General features: G+C 36.8%; 1 protein-coding gene across 4 annotated transcripts in view; it reads right to left on the reverse strand.

Moving 5' to 3' along the window:
• Positions 1-13,220, reverse strand: part of Neto2 (neuropilin and tolloid like 2) — an 88,538-nt gene that overhangs the window by 12,703 nt on the left and 62,615 nt on the right. For all 4 annotated transcript variants that reach the window (XM_008829637.3, XM_008829633.3, XM_008829634.3 and 1 more), the window contains exon 7: positions 10,023-10,251. In XM_008829637.3, coding sequence (XP_008827859.1) covers positions 10,023-10,251 — 229 coding nt within the window. The remainder of the gene's footprint in view (positions 1-10,022; positions 10,252-13,220) is intronic.

Below are 13,220 nucleotides of genomic sequence, written 5' to 3' on the forward strand. Positions count from 1 at the left end.
ATCTTACCTCTATTTCCTCAGTGCTGGGATTACAGGCATATGCCAACACATTTGGCTCTGGAATTTGTTTTATAAAGTTCTGCAAAATATCTTATTTTGATCACACTTTCTGGAGGGGTGGGTTTAAGTGTAGTATATGGAATTATGTCTACTGCAGCCTTACAACTTAGTTTTACACTTGGTTAGGAACATAAATATATCACTTGAGGAAGTGTTTTCTTGTTTAATTATCAATTTTGTACTAATAGAGAAGTCATGTGGACAAAGTATAACTAAAATGCTAGAAAAGATTTTCTCACAAGATATGGGCTACTGCTGTCCAAAATGTGATCCAAAAATGTGAACAAGTAACCATACTTAAAAGTAAAATTAATTTTACTAATGTCATTTGTTCAAGAGTCTGTACAGAGAAGAGCTAACATGGAGAGTCTGCAGGTACTGCCACATTTGATGGTTCTGCTCTTAAGCTTGGCCACTGGTCGGCATCTATGCTTGGCTTTCCTACGTTCCCTAAGAGATAGTTCACAGTGACTACAGTTAATGTAAACAACGTCATTAAGCCCAGCATTTGCTTTCCTTCTCATAGAAAGGAATTTTGGAACATATAAGACACAGGTTGTTTATATGATTAAACCCCAACTGAATTAGGTGTTGAGTCTCTAATGGACTTCCTTGCACCAAAACACTGAATATGGTGCTACTGCACTTTTTGTGGTTGGTAAACAGTCTGCTCAGAGACCCTTCATAGAAGGGAGAGAACATAAGGAAGTATGTGCATGGTCTCTAAACTCAGGCCATCTTTTATGCTTGCTGATCCTACTGTAAATCCTTTCACTGTAATCATTCTTAGCTGTGACTGTCGGGCATGGTGGCGCATGCCTTTAATCCCAGCACTCGGGAGACAGAGGCAGGCGGATCTCTGTGAACATTCTTAGTTATGATTACAAATTACATGTGAAGCCTAGCAAATTACCTAACATACAGGCACTGTAAAGGATCTCTGTGACAAGGTCTGAAATATTCTCATTTTCTCATGTAATTAAAGCATTAATGAGATACTTACATTTTAAATTTTCATGTCAAGTCTCTGAAATTCCAGGATGCAGATTTATTATTACTGCATTAACCACTTAGACTGGATACATTACAAAGTGCACAATAGCTGTAAGTAATGGTATTATACTGGATAGCACAGGCAGATGTTGGAAGAAAACCAGAAAAGAAGAGTAAAGGTTGAGAGATTTTTCTGGTTAGCTATGTCTTTGTACAAAGCACTGAACATAGTGATCTGAAATACTGGAATTATTTTTAAGTTTAAAAAGTTCTCAAATTGGGCTGGAGAGATGGCTCAGTGATTAAGAGCACTGACTGCTCTTGCAGAGCACCTGGGTTCAATTCCCAGCACCTGCAACTAACAACTGTCTGCAACTCCAGTTTCAGGAGAACCTTCTTCTGACCTCTGCAGGCACTGCATGACATGGGTACACTTACACACATGTAGGCAATATACTCATATACATAAAATAATAATAAAAGAAAATATCATTTAAAAAAGTTCTCAAATTAGGGCTGGGGATTTAGCTCACTGATAGTGTGTTTGTCTAGCATGTCAAGGTACTACATTCAAGCTCCAGCACTGCAAAGTAAATAAACATACAAATCCAAAGGTTGTCAAACTAAAAGTTAAAATATTTCTTAGAAGCAAGCTTAAGCCATATCCATCACATGAGCAGCAGCAGCAGCAGTTTACTTCTGGCATGTGCTACTACTGCTGATTTTCCACTATCTAGGCAACTTACTGTAGCCCAAATATCTGACTACTTTTATGATAGGCCTTAGCATGTATGGCAGAATATATGATATCTGGTGGGCAGGCTATAGATCGGGGAGGGGGTCTGAGTATGATGATGTAGTGTATGAAATGCACAAACATTCAACAAAAATATATGTTGAAAAACTGAGTGCCTTTCCTTGTTACCTGCTTAATGCATCTCCTAAGCCGGTCTGACTCAAAATTTTAAGTCTCTATGACTGATTCTTGCTTGCCTTTCATTCTGGATTAATCACTGAATCTTGCTGATTCTGTCTCATAACTCCTTTATCTGGTCACTGCTCTGCTCAGATGATGGGTTCCCACGGTGACTATGGACTCTTACTGGCCTCCATTCTCAGCACAGCTCTATATCATTATGTGCATACAGCTCCCAGACACCGATAAGAGTCCAAACTAGTCTTTAATTTAAAGGCCCTTTTATTTCAGCTTTCATTTACCTTTCCAGGATCATTTCTCTATCTTCCACCATTTCTTGTGCTCTGAATGAACTCTAGTTAAATGCCTTTTTCATTCACTGCTTTGGTTTTACAACAACCTCAATGAATGCTTATACCTCCTAAAACATATCCAATGTAGTAACCCTAATTCTAAGTTCAAAGGACCCACAATAAAGCATCACTTACTCCTTAATATGCTGCCCAACAGAATTAACCTAGCCATTCGAAAAGTACTTTCAGGTCTCAAATCACCATTGCCATGGTCAATCCTGTACTTCATTACTTGCATATGTCACCTTAGTTAAATGACTATAAGATCCTTTATGCCAAAGACTGCTCCATCCACTTTTGTGTCTTCATAGCATCAAATACCACTTCCTATGATAAATGTTACAAAAATGAAAGGAAGGTTGGTTGGCCAAACTTGTTTCATAACTCAACAGACCATTGTTCTTTAAAATTATACATATAAGAGTTCAGCGATAACATGGTGTACATATAGTTACCAACAGTCATGATGTTAATACAGAACCCATGGAATAACAGTATCTTAAAAGAATAAGGGAAAACTACTTTCAAATTTCTCAAGAATATATTTGACACTGTCTTATTATAGCACCTTGTACTTAGAGATTTCTGATTTGCAAAAATCATATACATTATTAAAGCATATTCATCAGTAAAAATATAAGAGCTAAAATTTCATTTCTTTCACAAGCACAATATGTAAGGTCTAGCGCATATTTTAAAAGTATATGTGCTAATGAACACATATACTTAATTACATTTGTGAAGTCTGACTCTTCCTTTAAATATTAACTTTCTTCATACATGAGATGAATCAGAGGAAGGGATCAAGAGACTCAATGTATATTATAATCAAGTATAAAAAAATGACAGCACTTTTTGAAAGATTACTATAAAAAAAATGTAATATGATCTGTACCTATGGTAAGCAAAATAAACATTAGGAAGCAATGACACATCGCCTGAGCTTTTAGGAAGACAAAGAAATAGAGCAGAACCATTTTTTTCTAGTGGGGATTTATTCATTTGAATTATCAGGGAAGAATTCTAAAATGAGCCCTAAATTGTTTTTGTATTTTTCCAGGTCTCTCCCTCTTCCCTCCTTTCCTTTCTCCTCCTTCCCCTCCTCTCTTCCCTCCTTCCTTCTTGGTGCTGAGGATTAAATCTAGTGTCTTCACTGAACTATACCCTTCAAACTATTTTTTTCACTTTTATAGTAGGATAAGTTGTCTGTGCATGGACTAATGTGCCCTTTAATTCGACAAAGTCCCTGATGCTCATCAAATAGTAAAAATAACTTTCAAAGATTAGAACAACTCATAAAAATATAACCTCCATGATAATTTACCATGGAGAATTGTGTATGTACAAAAGAAAATGAAAAGAGAATCAAATTTTGCCGGTACAAAACCCAAAAAAGCATGCAGTAGTGATGAGAGACAACCAAGCTGTGAGACAGATGAAACTAAGGGCAAAATGACAGAAGTCCTTCCTTACTGGTAAACTTAGGGTGTGAGGAGGAAGAGACTGCCAGAGTGGATTGGAAAAAAAAAGAAAAGCAAAGAACAAGATCCAATGATATTTTGCCTGGAGATACTCTGTATCTAAAGGTATGAAAAGACTGAAGGTCAAAGGATGGAAAAGACTCCACATGCACAATCACTAAAAGATAGCCAGGATGTTGATAAATTCCTGGGCACAAACAAACTTAAAAAACCCAGCACTGCTGGGCACGGTGGTGCACACTTTTAATGCCAGCACTCAGAGGGAGAGGCAGGCAGATCTCTGTGAGTTCAAGGCTAGCCTGGTCTACATAGTGAGTTCCAGGACCACTGTGGCTACAGGGAGACCCTGTCTCAAAAAGACAAAAAACCAAAATCAGGTATCAACGGCTGAGTTCAGCACTGAGGAGGCTGAGGTAGGAGGACTGTTGTGAGTGGGAGAGAAGCCTGGCCTACATAATGACTTCTAAGCTAGCCTGAGCTACAAGTCAAATCAGCAAGGAACAAACAAAAAATTGAAGTTACTGGCTAAAAAAAAAAAAAAAGAATTTAAATTCAGTGTTAAGTGATAAGGAAATATATGATCTATTCATAGAAAGACTTAACCCATCACAAAATGATATTTGTGGGGCTGGAGAGATGCCTCAGTGGTTAAGAGCACTGGCTAGTTTTGCAGATGACCTGCATTCAATTTCCAGCACCTACAGGTGCTAACAACCATCTGTAACTCCAGTTCCAAGGGACCTGACACCCTCTTCTGGCTTCCACAGGCACTGCTTGATATGGGTGCATTCTATACATGCAGGCAAGAAATGACATTTGCTACCTGTTTGATGTCTTACAGCTTTGCTATGGCAATTTTTTATTCCTTTTCTTTTTGTACATTAAAAACAAACTAAAAATCAGAGTCCCAAAATACAGGAGGCAAATAGTGCAACTGAAGAAACAAGCAGTTCTATAATGATAGCTAGTAACTTCTACAACACACTTTCAATAATGGAGAGAACAACTGGACAGAAGATTAATAAGGAAATGAAGGGTTCCAACGAAACTACAAATCAGTTGGATTTAATAGACGCTGAAAACTGCGCTTTGCCACAGGGTATTTTTTTCTTACGTACACAATGAACAGCCTCTAGAACAGAACGTTTGTTCAGCTACAAAGTAAGCCTGAATAAATTTAAAAGACTAGAATCACTCAAAATTTCTAAGTACAGTTGAAGCTTGTTATCAGTAACTAAAAGAAACTGAAGATTAATAAATTTGTGGAGTTAAACTATACATTTTTTATATAACTCTCAAAGCCATGATTTTAAAGAAATCATGAGGCAAATTAGAAGATCCCTAAAGACTACTGAAACCTAAAACACAGCAAAGTAAAAATTAAGGGAATGAGGGCTGGAGAGATGGCTCAGCAGTTAAGAGCACAGACTGCTCTTGCAGAGGACCTGGGGTTGATTCCCAGCACCCACATGGCGGCTATGAACCGTCCTTGACTCCAGTTCCAGGGGAATCCAATGCCTTCTGACCTCCACGGCATTGCATGACACGGGTGTACTCACATACATGCAGGCAATACACTCATACACATAAAATTAAAAAAAAATGTTAAGGGAGTGGGTAAGAGTACTGGCAGAGAAACCCTTAGATATAAATACTTACATTAACTTTTTATTTTTAATACTTTTGAACTTTCAGAATTTATAAAAACAGCAAAATATTTATATACTTTTATTCAAACTTTCCTAATGTTAACATCATTAAAAATAAAATGAGAATTAGCACTGATACGATGCTAACTACTAATCTATAGACCTTATTCACACACCACTAATTTTGCCCTTAATGGCTTAAAAAACTTTTTTTGTGTGTATTTCACACAGAACATCTCAAACCATTTTATTCCTTTTTATACCCCGTTCCCACGGGCACCCTCCCATACCCTTCCATTGGAGCTATATATATACTCTGTCATTCCTGTTAAGGCCCACTGGGTTGTCAGTGTCCCCAGCTGTTCCCCAGTGCAAGTCCATCCACTAAATCTAGTCAGCCTGTCTATAGTGCCTTGTCTTAGGAAGATCAGCTCTCTTTCATCTAGCAGCAATCAGTTGTGGAGTTTTATGATCCAGCTTGCCATACTGCTTTCAGTTGCCAATTTTAAATTACAAGTAAATTAATTTCACAAAGGAAACAAAAAACTTGGAAACTGAATACTATAAAATATAAAATTTAGGAGCCAGGCATGGTGGAGCATGCCTTTAATCCCAGGACTCAGGAGGCAGAGGGAGGTGGATCTCTGTGAGAGTGAGGGAGGCCTGTCTCCAGAAAAGAAAAAAAAAAACCCTAAGATGGTCAAAAAATGGGAAGACAATCTGTGTTCATGGAATGGAATATATGATTTAGATGACAGTATTATTCAAAATGATCCACAAATTTAAAGTGATTTCTATTAAAATCCCAATAATATGTTTTGCTGAAATGAAAAAAAAAACAAAATCCACTCTAAAATTCATGAAATATGAAAGGAATTAGAATAGTTAAAACCACCTTAAGAAAGAAAAATTAGGTTGGAAGAATCACGCTTCCTGATTTTATAACTATTTGTCTACAAATCAAAACAGTTGGAACTAGTCCACAAACAGTAATAGAACGAAATCAGAGAATGAAATCAGACCTTATACCGAAACAAAAATTAATTTTGATTGGACCAAAGACCTAAACCTAAGAACTGAAATCATAAAATTCTTAGCAAAAAAATAATAAAGAAAAGCTTCATGACATCAGTTTTGTTGATGATTTCTTGGGTATCGATATAAAAGCATGGGCAACAAAAGGAAAAAGCAGATAAACTGAACTTCATCTACGTTAGGGTCTGGAGATGGCTCAACATGTACTGCTCTTGGAGAGGACCTGCATTTGGTTCTGAGCACCCGTATCAGGCGGCAGCTCACAACTGTCTGTAACTCCATCTCAGTGGAAATCTGATGCCTTTGACCCCTATGGGTACCTTCACTCATGTGTGCATGTGTGTGCACATATATGTACTATTTAAAATAAATCTTAAAAAATTAATTTATACCAGCTGGGTGTGGTGAGGCACGCCTTTAATCACAGCACTCAGGAGGCAGAGGCAGGCGGATCGTTGTGAGTTCAAGGCCAGCCTGGTCTACATAGTAAGTTCAGGTCAGCTGGGACTGCAGGGAGACCCTGTCTCAAAAAGACAAAAAAAAATTAATTTATACCATGTCAAAGGATTTTACTCGAAATACTAAGAAGACAACACACAGAATGTGAAAAATATTTGCTAATCATGTATCTGATAAGAGAATGATATGAAACATAATCTCTACAACTTAATAACGAATAACCCGATTTAAAAATGACTGGGGGAACTGAACAGACATTTCTCCTAAGAAGGTCTATTAATGACTAAGTAGTCCATGAAAAGTTATTAATTATAAATCAATCCTACAAGAAGATACCACTTTGTATACAGTAAGAGGTTCTCATTAAAACAAAACAACAATGAAAACTACTCAAGATTGTGGGGAACGTGGAACTCTTTTGGGTGGTGGGAATATGGAACAGTGCAGTCACCATGGGAAAGTCTGCTAGTTTCACAGAAATGTAAACATGTATTTGCCATATGAATCAGCAAAAAATTAAAAGCAGGAAGCTCGAACTAGCAGCAACATCATTCACAAGAGCAAAAAGGTACAAAGAACAAAATTACCTATCAAATTTATAACAAAAATGTGGTTAAAATGGTTTGAATATGTTCCCACAGGCTTATGTTTTAACTGATTGTTCCCCAGATAGTGATGTTATTTTGGGAGTTTGGGGATTAGGTAGGATATAAAATTTAGTTTAAAAAAAAGCAGGCCATGGGGGGATATATTATCCCTGGCACCTTCCTGTTTAATCAACGGTTCTCTTCTACTATAGGCTACCACCACAATGCTTTTGTCCAAGTAAATGGAACCAAATGACCACGGACTGAACCCTGTCACACCTTGAGTCAAATAGAAGGAACTAATAAATACTCATATCAAGGACTATTACTCAGCTTTAAAAAAGAATGAAAATTCAGATATATGGTGAAGCTTGGAAGCATTGTACTAAGTGCAATGAGCCGGAAACAAAAGGACAAATATTACATGATTCCACTTACGCGACCTACTATTATTAACAGAAACAGTGACGTAGAAGAGAAGTTACCAGAAATAGGGAGAGAGAGAAACAGAGGCTGCTGTTTAATGGATAAATTTTAGTTTGGGAAGACAAAATTTCTCTGAGGATGCATAATGGTTGTATTTAACATCACTAATTTGTACATGTAAAAGTGGCTGGTAAACTTTATGTATATTTTCCCACGACGTATATAAAAATTACATTTAAATGAAATACTGTTAGGAAATTTCTTGCAGAGACAACAGCTAGCAGTCTCGAAATTGTGTGTATACTGGGACTGAAGAAACAAACATATTTTGGACAACTGCACAGGTTTCTCATATTAAGAAAAGGAAAGACCTAGAAATATGGCTGGGTCTAGGGTTGGGAAAACACATAATGTGCCTATTTCATCCAGTTGTGCTAACAAGTATGTGGTTAAAAATAATGACTGGGCACTGAAGGAGAATTGAGGCAAACTCAGAGAGTTCTTGGGGTTAAAACTTGGATTTTACACAGCATTATTATTTTAGAATAATATCAAATAATAAATAATATTTATGTAATAAATATGAAATAAATAAGGGAAAACACACAGCATTGGTATTTTAGAATAACAAATAATAAATATTATTTATGTAATAAATATGAAATAAATAAGGGAAAACACACAGCATTGGTATTTTAGAATAACAAATAATAAATATTATTTATGTAATAAATATTATGAAATAAATAAGGGAAAACACTAGACTAGCTTCTCCTCATAGTAGAATTCTAATTAGAATATGCAGAAAGAATAATGGAAATTGAAAAATCACCATTAGGCAAACACTATACAAATAACTATGTTACAAGTAGAAATTTTCAATGGTTAATAAAATTAGTTATGAAAAGATACTTGCACAGTCTCAACAGACTTAAAATTAGTAAAAAAAATGGTAATTTTATACTGGGAAAAAGTGGCACCATATTAATAAAATAATGGAAGTTTGTGCAGGAGCTAATTATCATTAATAGAATTAAATATCCCTACTTCACTGACATTCTGCACTGAGAAAGGCACAGTAGTGTTCTTGATCAAACACGTGACCTCAATGAATCAACTGGAAAACATTAGATAAACCCAAATGGGTGGATAGCTAATTAAATCACTAACCAGTATTCTTTACATGTGTCCAGATCATGAAATATCAAGAAAGACAGAGAAGTTGTCAGATAGAGATGACCAAGGGTACTTGGCAAATGAAAGCAATGTGGGAAGCTGTATCATAAAAAGCCATTAAGGGCAAAGTTAGTGATGGGAGAATAAAGTCTATAAATTAGTAGTTAGCATTGTATCAGTGCTAATTCTCATTTTACTTTTAAAGATCTTAGGAAAGTTTGAATAAAATTATAGAAACATTTTACCAATTTCATAAATTCTTAAAGTTCAAAATTATTTAATAAAAATAAAAAGTTAGGGTATGGAGAGATGGCTCAGTGGTTAAGAGCACTGGCTGCTCTTGCAGAAGACCTGGGATCAGTTTCCAGCACCCACATGGTGGCTAACAACTGTCCATAACTCCAGTTCCAGGGGATCAGTCTCCCTCTTCTGATGTTCATAGGCACTGCACAACACAGGCACTTACATCTATGCAGGTAATATACACATACAATAGAACTAATACATAAAATAGTAAAAATAAATAAAAAGTTAAGTAAAAACCGTAACAGGAATCTAAATTTTTGGTGACCATGGTTTGGTGGAGTCATAATTACTCAAACTGAATTATTACTATTGAAAACTCTTTTTAAGCTAGAAAAGCATGAGAGAAGTTTAAGTCTTTACTTCTGCAATCCCTTTCATTTACTTACACTTTATACTGAGCTAGTGATGCTAGTTACATGCCAACATATCCTTTTTCTACCATAATAGTCAATTGTTTAAGAACAGGAACCAAGGCATAGTCATTTCTACATGCTTTCTGACACAGTTTTTGCCAGTGAGCTTACGGTGAATGAGTGAAAACTATGTAACAGAATTGAATGCTGTAGGAATTATTTACTTACGCTCCACAAAGGAAGTGAAGAGCATTCTAAACCTGCTAAGCCGACTCCCTTCATCTGCCCACATCCGGATTACTCCAACTCCTGTTTTAAGCATTACATCATTGGCCACAGTGCTGCAGAACTTGGCCTTTAGGTTTTCAATAGCGCTGCTTCCATCATACACAGCAACAAAGTTTCGTTTGCATTCATTTGAGTGCTCCATTTGGTAGTCTAAGAACCTCAAATAAATCTGTAATATTAAAACAATAGTTTTAAAAAGATACATTTTTATTTTCCCATTTCGAGGTTTCATAGTCAATGAATTACACTGAATTACAATAGCTGACTGAAGAACGGAATAGATAAAAGGCTCATGCCTAAGTCCTTAAAAGACCTAAGACTGATTTTTTTTGGTTGTCTTAACAATGGAACCAACATTAAGAAATCTTATATTTTATCTACAAAGAGACTGCCTTTTCCAAAATAAGGTATTAATTCTCATATAATCTATTGATTATAATGATAACCTCATGGTACTGACAGATGAACAAAATAAAAGAACTGCTCACAATTTTATTATTCTAACAATCAATGTTATTAATTGGTATTTCCAGTTTTTCAGTACAAGATATTTAATTATTTATTTACATACTTACACATGAGACAGGGTCTCATGTAGCCTAAGCTGATCTTGAACTTCTGATCCTCCTGTCTTCGCCACTCAGGTGCTGAGACTGCAAGCATGTGCCACCACACCTGGTTTTATGGGGTGCTGTGAATCAGACCCAGAGCTGCATGCATGTAAGGCAAAGATCCTAAGAGCTATATCCCTAGCCCTTTCTGTATATTTTATTATTTTTTAATTTTATTATTTTTATGTGTGTGTATTGCCTGCATGTAGGTAAGTGCACCCATGTCATGGAGTGCCCACAGAGGTCAGAAGAGGCTGTCGGATCCCCTGGAACTGGAGTTATGGACAGTTAGCTGCCATGTGGTTACTGGGATTTGAACCCAGGTCTTCTGCAAGAACAACCAGTGTTCTTAACTGCTGAGCCATCTCTCCAGCCCCTTTCTGTATATTTTAAACCTAAGTTTAATTATAAGGTGCCTAAGATAAATATACCCTGCTTTTGCAGTAACACATCACAAATTTTACAGTTTTATCACAATGTTCATTCCTTCAGCACCCTACCATTTATTTACCTGTTATTCTACTGCTATACATTTAAGCAAGTTTAAGATTCCACTCCCTTGTTTTTTCTTTTGGTCTTTTTGTGACAGGGTCTCCCTGTAGCCCCAGCTGTCCTGGAACTCACTATGTAGACCAGGCTGACCTTGAACTCACAGATATCTGCCTGCCCTGCCTCCCCAGTGCTGGGGTTAAAGGCGTGCACCTCCATGCCCAGCAAGATTCCACTCTTTAAATAATACTTTTGACAATTTCAGACAGGAAGTTAGAAACTGAATTATCAACATAAGCATTATTAGCATTGCTTTATTCAAATTTTATAGTCAGTTTGATACTGGGGACTAGATGATTTACAACACTTTTGACCTATTTTGTTTGATGATTTCCATGTTTACATTCTCAGCCACAAGGACATTTTACATACATACAAGGTATTAATCTCTAGCACAGCCTAATATTAAGCAGGTACCCTTTATGGCAAGAGAGATTCAGCAACTTGCCCAGGATCATACAGGACAAGGATTTTTTTTTTTTGTTCAAGACTTAATTTTATTTATATGTACATGTGTGTCTGTGGGCACCAGCAGAAGCCAGAAAAGGGCATTGGACCCCCTGGGAGCTGGTATTACATGTGGTTGTGAGTCATCCACTATGGTGCTGAGAACTGAACTCAGGTTCTCTGGAAAAGCAAGTTCTCTTAACTACTGAGCCATCTTTCCAGTCCCCAAGGGCAAGGCTTTGAACCAGATCAGGTTGATCTGGTTCTTAAGTCTATGTTTCTCTCACTCTATGGGGATCCTTAAGTTCGCACATACATATGCACATGCACATTCTCACTTTTTTCTATAGTTACTTATATAGCTCTACCATTGTTTTTGTGTGAAGACCAAAAATTTTCTCAGAATTGTCACTGAAGACATCTAATGAGTACTCAACCTTTCAGCTGATACTCCTGAGATAGCAGCATGTCTCCCCTACCCTCTAATTTAAAGGGCTTTAAAAAAAGCATGACAAGGGCTGGAGAGATGGCTCAATGGTTAAGAGCACTGACAGCTCTTGCAGAGGACCCAGGTTTGATTCCCAGCACCCACATGGCGGCTACGAACTGTCCTTAACACCAGTTCCAGAGGAATCCGACGCCCTCTTCTGACCTCTGCAGTGCACTCATATACATGCAGGCAATACACTAATACGCGTAAAATAAAAATAATAATTTTTTTTTAAAAAAACCATGACAAATATTTTCCCCTGTAAAAAATAGCATTTAAATTTGACTAACAACTTCATTTGAAATAACCAGCTTGACATTTCCATGAGAATGATAGGCAATTAATAATAGATTTTTGATTCTAAAACTTTACAAAGTTTTTTCCATGTGTTTAGACATAAAAGCAATATATTTTCAAGTGTCATATCACAAGTCTGTAGTCCCAGTTTTTTCTGGCTTTCCTTTACATTCTACTACTTATTTCTCCTTTTTCTTAAATAATAAGGAAGAAAACAGGAAGTTCAAACTGGAATTCAAGGTCATTCTTACCTATCTCTATAAAATTCCAGCCTGGACTTTGACCCCTGTCTCAAAAAAACAAGTCAACACCAAAACAAGTGCAGCATACTGGTGCATATCTGTAAACCTTGAAAGTGGAGACAGGAGGATCAGGTCATGATAGCTTCATATAACAAGTTCAAGGGCCAGCCTGGCCTACTTGAGACCCTGCTCAAAAAACGTAACATACTCCCTTAATTTTTTGTCTTTTCTAATTTTTTTTTTGTCTTTTCCCTGTAGCCCCAGTTGACCTGGAACTCTCTATGTAGACCAGGCTGCCTTGAGCTCAGAGAGATCCACCTGCCTCTGCCTCCCAAGTGCTAGGATCAAAGGCTAAACACCATGCCTGGCTATTCCCTTAATTTTTATTTATTTACTATTATAATGGTCATGATTATTTTGAGTGTATGTGCATGTATCTGCGTTTAGGGGGTTGCATGCATGCCACAGCCCTCATGTGGAGGTCAAGAGCACCTTTCAGCAA

This window comes from Nannospalax galili, unplaced genomic scaffold (genome assembly GCF_000622305.1).
Source record: "Nannospalax galili isolate Female #2095 unplaced genomic scaffold, S.galili_v1.0 scaffold894, whole genome shotgun sequence".
Lineage (NCBI taxonomy): Eukaryota > Metazoa > Chordata > Mammalia > Rodentia > Spalacidae > Nannospalax > Nannospalax galili.